Source organism: Nuphar pumila, chromosome 11 (assembly GCF_984573655.1).
Source record: "Nuphar pumila chromosome 11, dmNupPumi1.hap1.1, whole genome shotgun sequence".
NCBI lineage: Eukaryota > Viridiplantae > Streptophyta > Magnoliopsida > Nymphaeales > Nymphaeaceae > Nuphar > Nuphar pumila.
Window position 1 is genome coordinate 102,298,379 of NC_143259.1, and position 16,417 is coordinate 102,314,795.

Sequence of the window (16,417 nt, forward strand, 5' to 3'; positions counted from 1 at the left end):
TTGTTTTGTACACAAACTTGGTCCTGACCGTGATAAATTATCTGCTCAAGCTACAAAATGCATATTTATAGGTTATCCAAAAAACCAAAAGGGATATCGACGTTATGATCCTATTTCTCGCCGAAAGTATGTCAGTGCAGATGTATCTTTCTTGGAATTCACTCCATATTTCTCTAGTTCCGGTTCCCCGCTGCAGGTTGGTCCAGCTGACCCTTTTTCCTTACCTATACCTCCTTTTCCTTTGGAATCTGTGCCCTTGGTACCTAACCAAACTTCATCCTCTTCACGATTTAATAATCCTACATTGGTAGAGCTCCACCTCTGCCCGTGCCTCCACCATCTTCTTCTCCTGAGGCAAGTACTACTGACAACAGTGATCTTCATGATGATGATAATAGGCCAATTGCTCTACGCAAGGGGACACGACAATGTACCTTATATCCCATATCTCATTTTGTCTCTGATGTCAGAATTGGAAATCAGATGAAAAATTTTATTTCAGCCCTATCTGCTGAAACGATTCCTCTGAACTATCACCAGGCAAAGCTAGATAACCGCTGGAAGCTGGCTATGCAAGAAGAAATGGATGCTTTAGTGTCTCAACATACATGGGATTTAGTTGATCCCCCAGTAGATGCTGACATTGTTGGATGCAAATGAGTATATACAATAAAGTACAAATCAGATGGATCTATTGAAAGGTACAAGGCCAGATTAGTAGCAAAAGGATATACTCAGACATATGGTATTGATTTCTTTGAAACCTTTTCTCCTGTTGCACGAATGAGCACCATTCGTCTTGTTCTCTCAGTAGTTGTTCATCATGGTTGGAGCTTATGTCAATTAGATATGAAAAATGCGTTTCTATATGGGGATCTATCTGAGACTGTTTTCATGCAACAACCTCCAGGTTTCGAGGTTGAGGGGGAGTGTCAGAAGGTGTGTAGATTGAAAAAGGCAATTTATGGCTTGAAACAAAGCCCTCGTGCATGGTTTCAAAAGTTGTTTAAAGTGATGTCACACTTTGGCTTTAACAGGTCAGCAGCAGATCATACACTATTTATCAAGAAAACTAACTCAGGCATAGTTGTTATGGTGGTATATGTGGATGACATCATTCTTACAGGAGACGATGTGAAAAATATTGAAGCCACTAAGGCTCATCTTCAAAAACACTTTGTTACAAAAGACCTTGGTTCACTCAGATACTTTCTGGGTATAGAAGTTGCCAGGAACCGTGAAGGGATGGTTTTGTCTCAACGGAAGTATGTTCTTGACTTATTAAAGGAAACATGAATGTTGGGAGCTAAACCAACAAATATTCCCATGGACCATAAAGTTCAGTTGTTTGAAGAAGGGTCAAAACCGGTTGATAGCAAAAACTATCGCTCACTAGTAGGGAAGCTACTATATGTAACTGTTACCAGGCCGAATATTGCTTTAGCAGTAAGCAAAGTTAGTCAGTTTATGGACAAACCAACTGAGGTACACTGAAATGCAGTTATAATGATTCTCAGGTATTTAAAATCTTTTCCTGGAAAAGGGTTATTGTTCAGGAAAGGTGATAATCTGGAAATACTAGCCTATTATGATGCTGACTATGCAGGATCTATAGTGGATAGAAAATCTACCACAGGATTTTGTGTTTCTGGGAGACAACCTGATTTCATGGAGAAGTAAGAAGCAAAATGTGGTTTCTAGATCGAGTGCAGAATCAGAATATAGGGCTATGGCCCAAACAACTGCTGAATTGATGTGAGTTCGTACTGTTCTTCATGACCTTCAGGTGAAGGTTTCCTCTCCTATGACCATGATGTGTGATAACAAGGCTGCCACATATATAGCGAACAATCATGTCTTTTTTGAGAGAACAAAGCACATTGAGGTTGATTGTCACTATGTAAGAGATATGGTTTAAGCTGGTTATATCTCTACTAAATATCTAAAGTCGGAGGACCAAGTCGCAGATATGTTTACAAAGCCTCTTGCTAGACCAAATTTCTCAAAATGTTGTGACAAGCTGAGCATGATTGATATCTATGCTCCAGCTTGAGGGGGAGTGTTGAGAGTAAGAGGTTTCTAGCTTTTCTTAGATTAGAGGTTATTTGAAATTTTAAGTTAATGAGGGACTTATATGTAATTTCTCCTTTTTTGTCATCTCTCTATTTAACATAGAGAGTAGCCCTAATATTAGATTAACGAGTTCTCCTTTTCTAAACAACCCTCTCTCTCTCTCTACCTAGGGTTCAGTGCATCTCATATATTCTTCAACAAAGATCATAGCATCTATACCCTTTTTTATTTTCAGCATATCTTAAAAAGGCACGTGAGATTGCCCGAAGGGAGAATTTATTGTTCTTGCTTGTAAATACAAAACATTTGCAACCAAACACTCTTAATCTGGAGTAGTCCGAAGCTAAATCATAGAGTTTTTGAATTGTAGATATATTTTCTAAAGAAGAAAATGACATTCTATTGATTAGATAAGTGACAGTTAGAGTTGCTTCAGCCCAAAACCCTTTTGGCACTTGGCTTGCTATTAGCAAAGTCCGAGTAGTTTCCATAATGTGGCGATGTTTGCGTTCCGCAAGACCATTTTGTTGAAGGGTGTTTGGGCAAGATCGTTGATGAATAATGTCATATGAATTAAGATAGTTTTTAAATTCTCCATACATAAATTCTCCCCTCGAATCAATGCGAAAGATGAAAATATTATTTTGAAATTTGTTTGTGACCATTTTATGAAAGATTTGAAAGTGAGCAAAAACTTCAGATTTATGTTTAAGAAAATAAATCTAGGTATGTCTAGAAAAATCATCAACAAAGATAACATAATATGCATAACCGCCTTTAGAAATAACTGGTGCGGGTCCCCAAACATCCGAATGTATTAGCTCAAGAGGTTTTGAAGAAACAAAGGTTCTACTAAAAAACAATAATCTTTTCAATTTTCCAAGAATGCAGTCTTTACAAGCAAAATTTTCAGATTTACAAAATTTTCCCAAACTTGGAAAGTATTGAATTTTAGACATGTGAGGATGGCCAAGTCTTTTGTGCCATAAGTCTGTTTCCAATTTCTGAACATTTAAACAAAATGCATTCTTTGGTAGTTCCAAAAAGTGTATGTAATATAGCCCTCCTTCTCTATGGCCTTCCCCAATCAGCTTCCCTGACTGGCGATCCTGTATCCAACAACCATCAGAAGAGAATGATATATTACATCCATAATAAAAAATTTGAGAAACAGATAAAAGGTTTAAATTCAGTTTTGGGATATATCTAACTTTTGGAATACAAAAAGTTTTGGGTTTTTCAAAACATCCAACTCCTTTTATATCGAGAGATGTTCCATCTGATATAAAGATTTTTGAAATATTTGAGTTATTTTTAAGACATTCGGATAAAAATTTGTAATTTGGGGTCATATGAAATGAGGCACCAGAATCTAAGAGCCAAGGAGAGTTACCTGGACCGGATACAGATGCGACTGCTGCTCCAGTTGAGGCTTCAGCGGAAGAGGATACCCTTTAGAGAAGGGGTTGAAGGATCTCCATTAATTGAGCCATGGAAACAAGTGCATCTTGATCTTTTGGCTCGGCTTCAACTGATGCAACCTTCTTTTCATCTCTCTTTTTTAACTTTGGACATTAGGGCCTATAGTACAGTGATGACAAATCACTTTTCTTTTGTCAAACTCGCCATTCTGCCTCCCAAAATGGGGTGACCTATAAGCACGAGTATGATTCCCAGGCCTAGATACTGCTAGGACGGAATCATCATCAGCTTTAGAGGAACATTTTCGGAGACGATTTTCCTCCATTGTTAATTCTTCAATAGTTTCCACAATAGAAGGAACTTTTCCTCAGTGAAGGAAGGCCGATTTGGTTGACTCAAATTCCAGCCTTAACCCAGTTATAAATTGGTAGAAATGTTTAGCATCAAGTTGCTTTTGGTGAAGCTCAATATCTTCGGCACAATGTCATTTTGGCTCTAGAAGAGCTAGTTCTTCCTAAAGTTCGGATAACCCATTGTAATATTCTCGAATTGATTTGTCTTCTTGGGTCATCATCCGAACCTTTTCTTGAAGAGTGCACACATGTGCAATATCTTTAAGGGAATACATATTTTTAAGGTATTCTCATGCTTTATCGGCATGATCAAATTTGGCAAGACTAGAGCACTTTTTAATGTCAACATTATTGATAAGCCATGACATTATTTTCGCATGTCCCATTCTCCACTCTTTTCACTTTTTTTTCATAGGAGGCTAAAGCCTTTATTTTCTCCTCTTCTGATAATGAGACCTTCTTATCTTTCTCTTTCTTGGTAAGGGATAGTTTAGGTTCCGAATCGGAACCATCCACGATCCCCCATAAGCCTTTACCCCATATGTGGTGCTTCATGTACATAATTTGTGTCACTTAATTTCATGGGGATGATGGTGACTTTATCATTGTCATCCATCGTTTACAAGAGGAGAAAAAAGAGAAAGAACAAGAGAACAAAAAAAGAAAGTGGGAAGGAAAAGAGATACAAAACAAAGATGTTGAAGCCCTTCAAATGATGCGATTTGAAGTCGATAATGAAGTGATAAAACACCTCTCTCTAAGTGACGAAACACTTTGCAAGAACAAGGTGATGACACGCCTTTTGCATAAGGGACACGAAAACCGAGGCGGCCTTTCTCCAAGATCTAATAATCCCGTGGCTTTGATACCATGTAATGAAATGGTGATCTTCCACGAATGCACTCGGATCACTCAAAAGGAAGTGTCTAAAAGACACTTTAAGCAAGACCCATAAAAGGGTAAAAGCGGAAAACCACAAATAAATAATGCAATTTTATTGAAGTAGACAAATGCTTAAAAAGCATTTTGAGAAGTTATTTTACAAGAGGGGCTGCACCCCTATTTATACAAGAGCAAGAGGGAGAGCTCATAAGGAGCTCTCCCTTCTAGTCGTTGGACTAGTCCAACGGCTAGAAATCTAGCCGTTGGACTAGTTCCAACGACTAGATGTTTGGTTAAGTTTTGGTTGGAACTTAACCAAACTATATTATCTAGTTCTATATGAACTAGATAATATAAAATACATAAAAATAAAATAGAAAAAATATATAATATAATAATAATATTATTATTATGATATATATATATATATATATATATATATAATGTGTTACATTTTAACAGGTGTGGCACCTGATAGGGCTGGGTGCAGATCTACAAGTGTCAGGTTCAACCTACACCCTACCATTTTGGTTCAATTGTGAACTTGGTCAACTTTGACAAAGTCCAACGCTGTTCAAGTTTTAAATTTTTTTATAAAATTCTAATTGTGTAATTGTAAATGCATTCCCCCCCCCCCCCCCCCCCCACCACACACACACACACACGCACCCCGCAGCCAAGTCTTTTGAAATTGGCATGTCGCACCCTTTGCACTCGTACCCGGACCTATGATATAGGTGCCTATGTGATCCATATAAGCAACAATTTTTTCTAAATAAAATACTTACTTCTGATGGCCTATTGGAAACCTTCAATCATAATGTGCTTCCAAAGTCCAAAAGGGGGGGAAATTGGCACCTTTCTCATTTCTCTCTCCCAATTCCTGGACATAGGATTTGCCTCTTTGCTTAGAGAAGCTTATTTCATCTTCCTAATGCATTTCTGGCTTACAAGTTTTAAATTTTTTCATATTTGTTTGTATATAGTGATAAATCCTGATATCTTGAGTTTTTTTGTGTTTTTGTCAAATTTTCTTTTTTATGAAGTTTTTGCCAGGAGCATCACTTCTTGAGTCTTTTCATGAATCTGTGAATTGCTTTTTTTTCAGATTTCTTTACTGGGTAATCTTCTAAAGCATATTTGCATTTACATGAGAACATCTGATCAGTGTTTGAAAATCAGTTTATTTATCCTCCTAAGCTCAGAATTGATTAGTAGCAACTGGAAGTTGGAATTAGAATGCTTGTGTAGTTTGAATAAAGATACTTCAAAGCTCCATATTCATAATTCTCATGTAATAAAATGGACAGCTATTGCTTATCCTATGGGTCAAGAACAGCTGCTATAGCACATTACTTTTAGTCCAGTATCTCAAGTGCATGATATTGATTCTGTTTTTTTAATTCAACTTGGTGCATATGCAATAAATGAATGACCCCTTGTAACTTCTGCCTGAAATTTTGTAAAATTTAGTTGAAATTAATTTTGTGCATTGTGTGACTTTGAGCAGGTGGTTCCTGGAGAGGTTACTGTTGTAACTGGCATTCCCAACTCTGGCAAGAGTGAATGGATTGATGCTCTTCTATGTAACCTTAACAAAAGTAAAGGCTGGACTTTTGCACTGTGTTCCATGGAAAATCAGGCATGGGGGTTCATCCTTGGATTTCTATTGTGTTTTACCTTGCAAGTAATTGCAGGCTAACCCCACCTGGTTTATATATTCAGGTTAGAGAACATGCAAGGAAGCTTTTGGAGAAGTACATAAAGAAACCATTCTCCAATGCCAAGTAATAAAAAAAATTATCTTCTCTAAGAGCAGATTGGGTGTTTCATTATGTAGTTGAATATTTATTTTCCTAAATTGAGTAGCCAATAAAAACTTCAAAATATTGCGATATTTTTAAAATGTCATTGTAAACATAAATATTCTGATACTATTATTATATTTACAAATTTTCTTATTTTATTTGTTTTAAGTCTATACTTTTTCTCATTTCTTGTTTGTTAATTCTAACTGATTTTAATAGTTCATAAGAGAAATAATGCTAAAACCTATTCTTCCTTATCCTTTTTAGTTTTGTTTAACTTTCTAGTTTTTTAAAACATCTGAAATGTTTTCGAGAAAAAAAAACTCCTGAGAAATTCCCATGAATGAGATAGGCGACTATGATTTATGGTATTTTAAATGTTGAGGTCACTGGCTTGTTGAGATATCCAAGTGTTCAAAGCTATGTCATGTAGGTGTTGGTGCAGGTGTGGGTGCAAAGGGTGTGAGCATGGCAATTTCAATCTGATCCTGTAGATGTGTTCAGCGTAGTCAAATTGTTGGAGATCAACCCTTGGATCTTGTTTTCTTGACGAAAAGAATACCATTTTTTTAAGTCACGAAAGATTGACGCATTTATGACCATCGTTTTGAATAACTAAAAAAGCCTGTATTCACACCGGATTCCAGTAATTTAAAAGTCCCGCCGAACAAACCATGTAGATCATATCTATAAGGTTAGATTCACTTAAAAGTGCACGAGCAATAAGATATTGCTCATTTTAACTCATTGATACCGTATGCACATATGCAGCAGAGATTTATCCACACACACAATTATAAGTTTAAGTTTTTAATTGTTTTTTTGAACTTGGACACTTTTGGACCTATGTTACATAGGTGTGGTTGAGGGTGCGGTAATATGTTGATAATTCTTGGCTGGTAGCATCCTGGCCACCTGTCACTTTAGGATGACAATTGTTCTCTTTCATTGCTTCTTGATCATATGTTTTGGAATGAGATATGGAGACTATGTTACTAATTCTAGTGTCTTTTGCATGTGTTCATGTTCTAACATCTCCAGTTGGTAAATTTTTTTATGCTTCATTGATAATTATTATTATTTTTAATGTGCTTGCTTTTTTGAGATGCTGGGATTACCATAGACCTTTTATCCATGAGCTGCTTGTTGATGGTTGAAGTGATAAACAATCTTTAATGTTCATGTCCTCCCTGTGTTTGTTAGGTATGGAGAATCTATGCCACGGATGAGTCCTGACGAGTTGGAACTGGGGAAGCAATGGCTGTCTGAAACTTTCTATCTCATAAGGTGAACAATGGGAACCAACTTAACTTTAGGCACCAATTTCTTTTTAAGAAAGTGTAGGACAACCATTTGATGTTCCATGAATACCTTTATGATATAGCATGCTTCTTTGCACTTAAAACTAATTTTTGATATCTGATACATATGAAAGATCTGCCTGTCTTTTCTTTCCTTCAGTTGTTTCACTTGTGTTGAGCAGGTGTGAGAATGATAGTCTCCCCTCTGTCACATGGGTTCTTCGACTGGCAAGAGCAGCTGTTATGAGGCATGGAGTGCGTGGACTTGTAATTGACCCATACAATGAACTTGATCATCAAAGATCGCCAAATCAGTAAGTTGTTTCTATGATGTTTCTGGCCTCATATTTTCTTTAATACTAAAATTCCATAGTTCAATCATGTTGCTAAATCCATCAATAAGGAAATGATCATGGTGGCTTGAAAAGGGCCTGTCCTGTATGATACCTGATCACGTTGGCTTTGTATTTTCTGTAGTGATCCACTTTAATGAAATTAGAATCTTGTTCTGGCCTCTGCCCCCAATCTTTTGAGTCGGTGCTAATCTTTCACTAAATTCATGGGTCCCTGCCTCCTAGCCATATATCTGTCCACTCTTGATTCCCATTCTCTTAGTACGAGCTTCTACTTGTTTAAATGTTGGCAATTCTTTATTTGTGTGGATTGATGTGGCTACTGTCCAATAGTACTGATGGAAGCCTCTTTATACTTTCTGTTACCGTGTATGATATAATGAAACCTCTTTAACTTTCTGTTGGTGCATTTGCTTTTTGTGCCTACCTTTTTTAATGCATGTATGCTGAAACAGGACAGAGACAGAGTATGTTAGTCAAATCCTTACCAAAATTAGACGCTTTGCTCAACATCATGCATGCCATGTATGGTTTGTTGCGCACCCACGACAGGTAGAGTGAACATCTAATTTGAATTAAACCACTGTTTTTCTTGATTTTTGTTTTTTAGCATAGGCGATATGCACTTTCATCATTCTCTTTTTGCAGCTACAAAACTGGCAAGGTGATGCTCCTAGTATGTATGATATCAGTGGAAGTGCTCATTTCATCAACAAATGTGACAATGGGATTGTTGTTCATCGCAATCGAGATAAAGAGGCTGGCCCACTTGATCAAGTGCAGGTCTGTTATGTTTTAAAACACATGATAGTTTTCTGATTACTGTTTAACCTTGCACTTTTATGACAGATCTGTGTGCGGAAAGTACGAAATAAGGCTGCAGGAACTATAGGCGATGCCATTTTGTCATATAACAGGTGCTTTTGTATCTTTTGATCATGTTTCATGATTCTAATTCTGTTATTTCTTAGAAAGTTTTGCATAAGACTTCAATTTTCTTTTGATGTATCTCAATGAGTATTATATTAGGAGTCTTGGCTACTAGCAGGCATCAAAGATGCTACCACCTTTAAAAGTTCATGTTAACCATCTTTCCCCAAAGTTTAAAGGCCTTTCTTGAAAAAGTGTGTTTAGGGTCTGATTATCACATCAGACCCGAGTTCACAAACCCGGACCCATATTGTTAATGTACAGTTTGTATAGCCTTGTTCTTGTATAGCCTTATTTTTTCATTCTGGATCTGGATATTATACCAAAGTTTTAAGGCCTTTCTATTATTTGCTGTCCAGACCTACTGTGTGATAATAAACACATAATAGACTACTGTCCAGACATACTCTGTGACCTACTGTCCAGACCTATTGTGTGACCTACTGTGTAATTGACCTACTGTGCCCTGTCTCGCAACATATTTCTTCTCGCTGCCACAGGTGGTATTCACATTGAAAATACAATCAGCAAAAAAAAAAACTCTATTCGTGTGAGAAATCCCATTGCTTAAATATCAAACCTTATAAAAGGTGGAAGGGAAAACTTAGTTTTTTTTTTCTCTGACAGCCTCTGGTCTCCAATCTTTGAGGTTACTCATTCAAAAAAAAAAAAGGCGATCAGCAAATCTCTCTGGCTGTAGACTGAGCTTTTCGTTAATACTCCTGTTAGAATTCCTTTCTTCATGGATCTTCATTCTTCTTCATCCAATCTTTCTTCGAGTTTTCTCAATCAACTTGTTTATGAAAAGTTAACCACCTCAAACTTCTTGATTTGGAAGAGACAAATCATCCATTTTATAAGGAGCCAAGGTCTCTTAGGTCACCTGGATGGAACCACTCCAGTCCCGCTAGAATTTGTTACGAGAGAAGAAAAAGTTGACAAAGGGGTAAGTTCAATTGTGTATGTCAAAAATGTAGAGTACCTCAACTGGGAAAGGAAATATCAGTCAGTGGTTGCATACATCACTTCTACCTTGTCTCAAGAGGTCCTTGTTGCAATTCCCGACAATTGTACAACCCTGCAACTTTGGGAGAAATTGGTTCAGACATATTCACAAGTTTCACAGGCGAGAATGGTTTTTCTCAAGAGGGAATTTCAGATGCTGAGAAAAGATTCCATGACCATCATGGAATATCTAAACAAGATGAAGACTATCACAGACCAACTTGTAGTTATAGGATGTACCGTGAGTGACAATGATATGGTGCAACAGACTCTGAGTGGATTGGGATTCGACTACAATATGATCGTCACTTCACTATTGTGTCTGCCTGCCCTTCCTATCTTTGATGTGCTACGAGCTAAATTAATTTAGTATGAAATGACTCTGAAAGGTTTTTCTGAAGAAACTCATGTTCATACAAATTCCTAAGCAGTTTTTGCCACAGGGGTGACTTACAGTCGAGGGCGAGGAGGACAAGGGCGAAGTGGACACGGAGGACGTGGATTGCTCTTCACTCCAAATATGTCGATTCATGCTCAGGGACAAAGATCCATCCCCACTTGCTTCCTTTGTAACAAAGAGGGCATATCAAGGCGAATTGTTGGCACAATCCAAAAAATAAAGTAAAGGCTCCACAGGCAGAACCCAAAAGTAAGTCTACCAGTATTAGTAACAGTGGAGAGATTAAAGATCTGCTGATATCCGCCTTGTCAGAATTGAAATTAAAGCCAAATGATCAAGGCACTTGGTTCGTTGACTCAGGGGCAGTGACTCACGTGACTGGTGATGCAGGTAAACTCTCTAATCCTATTCCTTATTTTGGCAAAAGCAAAATTGTCACTGGAGATGGATTCCACCATCCTATTTCCCATATTGGAAAAACTGTCATTCCCATGTCACATTCTACTCTTGAGCTTTCTGATGTCCTACATGCTCCCAACATCAAGAAAAATATTGTCTCTGTTTCTAAACTTGTTGATGATAATCATGCTTCAGTCGAATTCATTCCCTTCTCTGTGCAGGTCAAGGACCTTCACACGAGGGAAACATTCGCTGAAGGAAAGAGACGAGGGAATATGTATGTTTTTGAAGAAGATCCATATCACTCCATCCACCCTGCTTACCTGAATTCGAAGACTTCATTAGAGTCGTGTTCCTCCTCTTCTACAAATGTTTTTAGTATTTCTGAATGTAATAAGTCTTTCTTATGGCATAGTCAATTAGGACATTGTGGGAGTCATTTTATTGAGAAACTTGTTTCTAATAATCTCATTCCAAAAGAAAGTCTCAATGTGGATGAGAAAACTCAAAAGTGTTCCAATTGTCTTTTATGCAAAAGTCACGTATTGCCTTTTCATTCTATTAATAAGAGAGCTTCAAAACCTTTTGAGGTAATATGTTCTGATGTATTGGGACCTGCCCCAGTTGCCTCTGGATCTGGAAGTAGATACTACCTAATCTTTGTCGATAGCTATTTTCGATACACTTGGATATATTTCATAAAAAATAAGTTGGAAGTTTTCCCCTTGTTTCAAAAATTTCTTTCCTTAGTTAAAAATCAATTCTCTGAGTCCATCCAATTCTTTCAATGTGATGGAGGTGGGGAGTTTTCATCTAGTGACTTTATTTCTTTTCTTCAAAATAATGGGATAGGAAGAAGGGTGTCTTGTCCACACACTCCTCAACAAAATGGAATTGCTGAGCGAAAACATAGGCATATCGTTGAAAGTGCTATGAATATGCTCCATGACAGTAACCTTCCTATCAATCTGTGGACAGAAGCCTTTCATTCTGCCGTATATGTGATAAGTAGACTGCCCATGGTTGTCCTGGAAAATAATTCTCCTTATTACTGTCTTTTTGGAGCTCATCCTAGTTATTATGATTTGTGTGTCTTCGGATGTGTTTGTTATGTGCACATTGATCGGTCCCTGAGAAACAAGTTTCAGGACAAGGCTCAGAAATGTAGATTTGTGGGATATGCAGACGACTACAAAGGGTATAGGTGTTATGATCCCATCAACAGGTGTATCAGAATTTCAAGAAATGTTATCTTTGATGAACAAAATTTTGATCACAAAGCTGGCACAACGGATATGTCCCCTACCATCACCAAATTTTATTATCCTTGGCTGAATTCCGAACTTTTTGCTAGTTCCAATGAAGCCTGTTCTCCAGATTGTGGACAGTATGAAGAAGAAACCTCTGAGACTATTGACACATCGGAATCGCATAATGAGGGAGAAATACCATTCGTACCGGGTAGATACAAGGGCATTTGCTATACTAGATAGAGAACGACAACGCAATATCTTTCAAATCACACCTCAGCAGTTGCATCTACTTCCTCTCATACTCCTGAGGTCAGAAGATCCAATCGCTTACGGCACCCTATTGATAGGTGGGTCAGCTATAACAATTTCTCCTTAGATTTTCAGCTCTTCTTAACTGCCCTGCATAAAGAAGATGAACTTATCATGTACTATCAGGCAGCCAATTCTACCAAATGGGTAGAAGCCATGAATGATGAAAAGTAAGCTTTATATGAATGTGGAACCTGGGAAATCGTTCCCAGACCACCTGACAAAAATGTTGTTGGGTGCAAATGGGACTACAAAATAAAGTATAAACTAGATTACAAGGCAAGACGGGTAGCAAAAGGGTTTACTCAAGAAGCAGGGCAAGATTATGATGAAACCTTCAACCCAATGGTGAGAATGGGAACAATTTGAATTATTCTTTCCTTGGCCGTTGAACATGGATGAAAGTTGAGTCAACTTGATGTAAAGAATGCATTCTTGCATGGGGATTTGAAGGAGGAATTCTACATGGAACAATCCTCTGGATATTAAGAGCAAAATTGCAAAACACATATGTGCAGGCTAAAAAGAACTATCTATGGCCTAAAACAAGCTTCTCGTTCTTGGTTTGACAGCTTCTTACTTGAGATTCAAAAGCATGAGTTTTCACGCTCTCTACTGGATCACTCATTATTCATTTTTAGAAGTCAGAATGTGATCACTCTATTATTAATTTATGTTGATGATATAGTTATCACAGGAAACTCTGAAGGTCACATCAAGGAAGTAAAAAACCTATTAGGTCAAAGGTTTAAGATGAAGGATCTCGGGGCCTTGCGCTATTTTCTTGGCATAGAAGTCGATAACTAGGCTCATGGCTTGACTCTCACTCTGCACAAATATACGATAGATGTTCTCAGCAGGGCAGATATGAAAGACTGCAAACCTTTAGCCACTCCAAGTGTGCTCCACCAAAAATTAAGTACTCATGATGGAGACCTGTGTGAGGATCCCACCAGGTACCAGCCTAATAGGGATGTTGTAATATCTCACATTTACTCGACCTGATATTGTTTATTCAGTTAATCAAGTGTCTCAATTTATGCATGCACCACGTACCGGACATATGGAGGCGGTTAAGAGGATACTAAGATACCTGAAAGGGACCATTGGAGATGAGTTGATATATTCTTCACAATCGTCTGGCAAGGATGTGCGTGAACTTACTGTATATTGTGATGCAGATTGGGCAGGAGATCCTGATGAGCGAAGGTCTACGTCAGGATATTGTGTCTTTATTGGACGAAATTTAGTCTCTTGGAGTAGTAGAAAGCAAAAGGTTGTTGCTAGATCAAGCACTGAAGTTGAGTATAGATCCATGGCTGCCGCTACTGCCGAAGTCACCTGGGTCAGGCAATTACTAACTGAAGTGGGAGAAACGATCTCTCTGTCTACCTTGATGTGTGACAATCAAAGTGCTTTCAATATGTCATTCAATCCAGTACATCATAGTCGCACTAAGCATATTGAGATCGACCAACATTTTGTGAGACAAAAAGTTGAAGAAAAAGAGATCGAGCCTGAGTTTGTCAATACTGAAGACAAGTTGCAGATATTTTTACAAAGGGCTTGACAAAAGATCGTTTTTGGAAGCTTAAAGGAAAGTTGTTCATGGTTGAAAACCATGATCAACTTGAGGGGAGGTGAAAAAGTGTGTTTAGGGTCTGATTATCACATAAGACCCGAGTTCACAGACCCGGACCCGGACCCGGACCCGGACCCATATTGTTAATGTACAATTTGTATAGGGTTGTTTTTTCATTCCGGATCTGGATATTATACCCGACCCGGACCGTACATCATATATTAATAGATTGTTTAGGTCACGATTTCATATTGAAATCGTGACTGCCACAACTTCCCTTCCTCTATTCTTTTCTCTTTCTCTCAACGCTGGTTTTAGAGAAGATTTTGACATTTCTTTCATGATTGATGACGGGTTATCAAATAGGTTAAGCTTTGAGTCTAAGTCGATTTTAATAATTTTCACCTTTTCATATGGTTGGATGAATCCTCGAAAAGAACTCCCCATTCTCTTTTGCTATTTCATTCTTTCTTCCACCTTTTGTGCAGTTGCCATCTGGCTAGGCATCATGAGAAAACAGTGAAATTGCTTTATTCTTACCATAATAAATCAGCATAGTAAATTGCTGAATCCCAAGCTGTGCAAAAATGAAGACAGGATTTTTTTTTCATGTTCTTAATCAGAGAGTAATGTTAATACTGACATTAAGCAATTATCATATTGATAAGGTAATCAATATTTTCAATATAGAAGTGGGGCAAATTATATTGATTTCAATGGCTAGATATAATTTTAATGAAAATTAACATAAGAATAGGTTCGTGTACAAATAAAACAATTAACTCCATTTCTGTAATCATAATATATATATATATATATATATATATATATATATATATATATATATGTGTGTGTGTGTGTGTGTGTGTGTGTGTGTGTGTACATATATGATATTGATCATGCATAATTAAAGCTTTAAACAAGTGAAAATATGAGGGTAGATATGTTTGGATTGGGTTGAGTCGGTTGACTCAAGTGAGTCATTGGGTCAACTCACCGGGTTTTTAAACTATGCTCAAAAGAATCATAGCTACACCAACTGGAATAGTGATTAACTAGTTTAAGGGTTGCACAGATTCACTCTTATTGTACAACTGTAAATTGTTTAATCATGGGGACATGCATCTGTAACCTGATCAAGACTGGAGAACACTTGAGTCCATGATTTTTATCTTTATTTGTCCGCGGTCTCCTTTTTGTACAACTTTCAGTTTTTACTACTGTTTTGGCACCCAGAAAAGAGGAGAAAACTCAATTTTATCTGTTAATTTGCATGACCTTGCCAAGCATGTGATATACTGTTTCTGTTGTCATTCTTGTTTGGATTGCTTGCTTACAGGGTAACAGGAGAATACGCTGATGTTAGCTCCGGCTATGGTAGATGATGCTGTATTCTGATATTGCAAGTTTCAAAGAAAGTGATAGCCGGCTGAAGCTCCCTTGCACACTTACCAAGTAATTGCTTCTGCTCACATTGGAAAGCTTCAATCATTTTCTAAAGATGTCCAAGGTCGTTTCCTCTGTAATTTCTGTTTTGGTTCTTCATATGTTTGGGTGCTTGTGCTTCCTGATGTCTAGTCAATATTCAACACTGATTCTTGGTGGCTGTTGTACATATCTATCTTTTTGATGATGAAAGGAAATTGCAGAAGAATCTAGTGAGTATTGAATATTGACAGTGTTCCTCTGATGTTCCTTGTTTGTTTTATTTTGGTAGGTAGCAGCCATGTGCAGCTGTCTGTGGAGAGAGAGAGAGAGAGAGAGAGAGAGAGAGAGAGAGGGAGAGAGAGAGAGAGAGAGAGATGTCAAAGGTCAGTTCCGTAAATTTGGGTTCCGTTGATTACCTGTCAGCACTTTGTCACAGCTCGATATGTGGTGGACATGAGCACTAAACTAATGGAAACCAGTTATTGTTGGGTCCTAAAGTGGAAATCCTGAAGAAATTAAGGCTTCAAGCTGATACACAGGAGGCCAGATCACACGGCACCTCATACTCCAGAATTATCAATCTATATTAAATCTAATTTGTCTTTTTATGAGTTTTTAACCAGTGTTGTGAGAGGCGTACGCCTCAGTACCTGAAGCGTACGCCTCAGAGGCGAGGCGCACGCTCAAGGTACTGAGGCGTTGCTGTGATGCGCCCCTCATCAACCTCCGACCAGTTGTGACCACCGACCACCGGAGTTGCTGTGCTGCAGCTGCAGCTGCTGCTCAGTCTTCTCCGACCACCGGACGACCGGCATATCCCTCGCTTCCGTACCAGCTGGGCGGTGGTCCTTCTCTTACTGCCTCCCCTCCCACCGCTTCACTTCCATTCCAGTTGTGAGAGGCGTACGCCTCAGTACCT

The 16,417-nt window shown here is 38.0% G+C and overlaps 1 protein-coding gene across 3 annotated transcripts in view; it reads left to right on the top strand.

The window, feature by feature from the left end:
• The window catches only part of LOC149822635 (primase-helicase Twinkle, chloroplastic/mitochondrial-like), a 106,220-nt gene extending 90,102 nt beyond the window's left edge, over positions 1 to 16,118 (top strand). Inside the window, exons 14-22 of one of the 3 annotated variants that reach the window (XM_089979934.1) lie at positions 6,241 to 6,372; positions 6,456 to 6,517; positions 7,742 to 7,825; positions 8,022 to 8,153; positions 8,648 to 8,744; positions 8,841 to 8,975; positions 9,042 to 9,109; positions 15,410 to 15,525; positions 15,788 to 16,118. In XM_089979934.1, coding sequence (XP_089836060.1) covers positions 6,241 to 6,372; positions 6,456 to 6,517; positions 7,742 to 7,825; positions 8,022 to 8,153; positions 8,648 to 8,744; positions 8,841 to 8,975; positions 9,042 to 9,109; positions 15,410 to 15,455 — 756 coding nt within the window. In that variant the 3' untranslated portion in view covers positions 15,456 to 15,525; positions 15,788 to 16,118. Of the gene's footprint in view, positions 1 to 6,240; positions 6,373 to 6,455; positions 6,518 to 7,741; positions 7,826 to 8,021; positions 8,154 to 8,647; positions 8,745 to 8,840; positions 8,976 to 9,041; positions 9,110 to 15,409; positions 15,581 to 15,787 lie in introns of those variants that run through there. The other 2 variants (XM_089979935.1, XM_089979936.1) reach the window with 2 other exon arrangements.
• Positions 16,119 to 16,417: the final 299 nt, after the last annotated feature.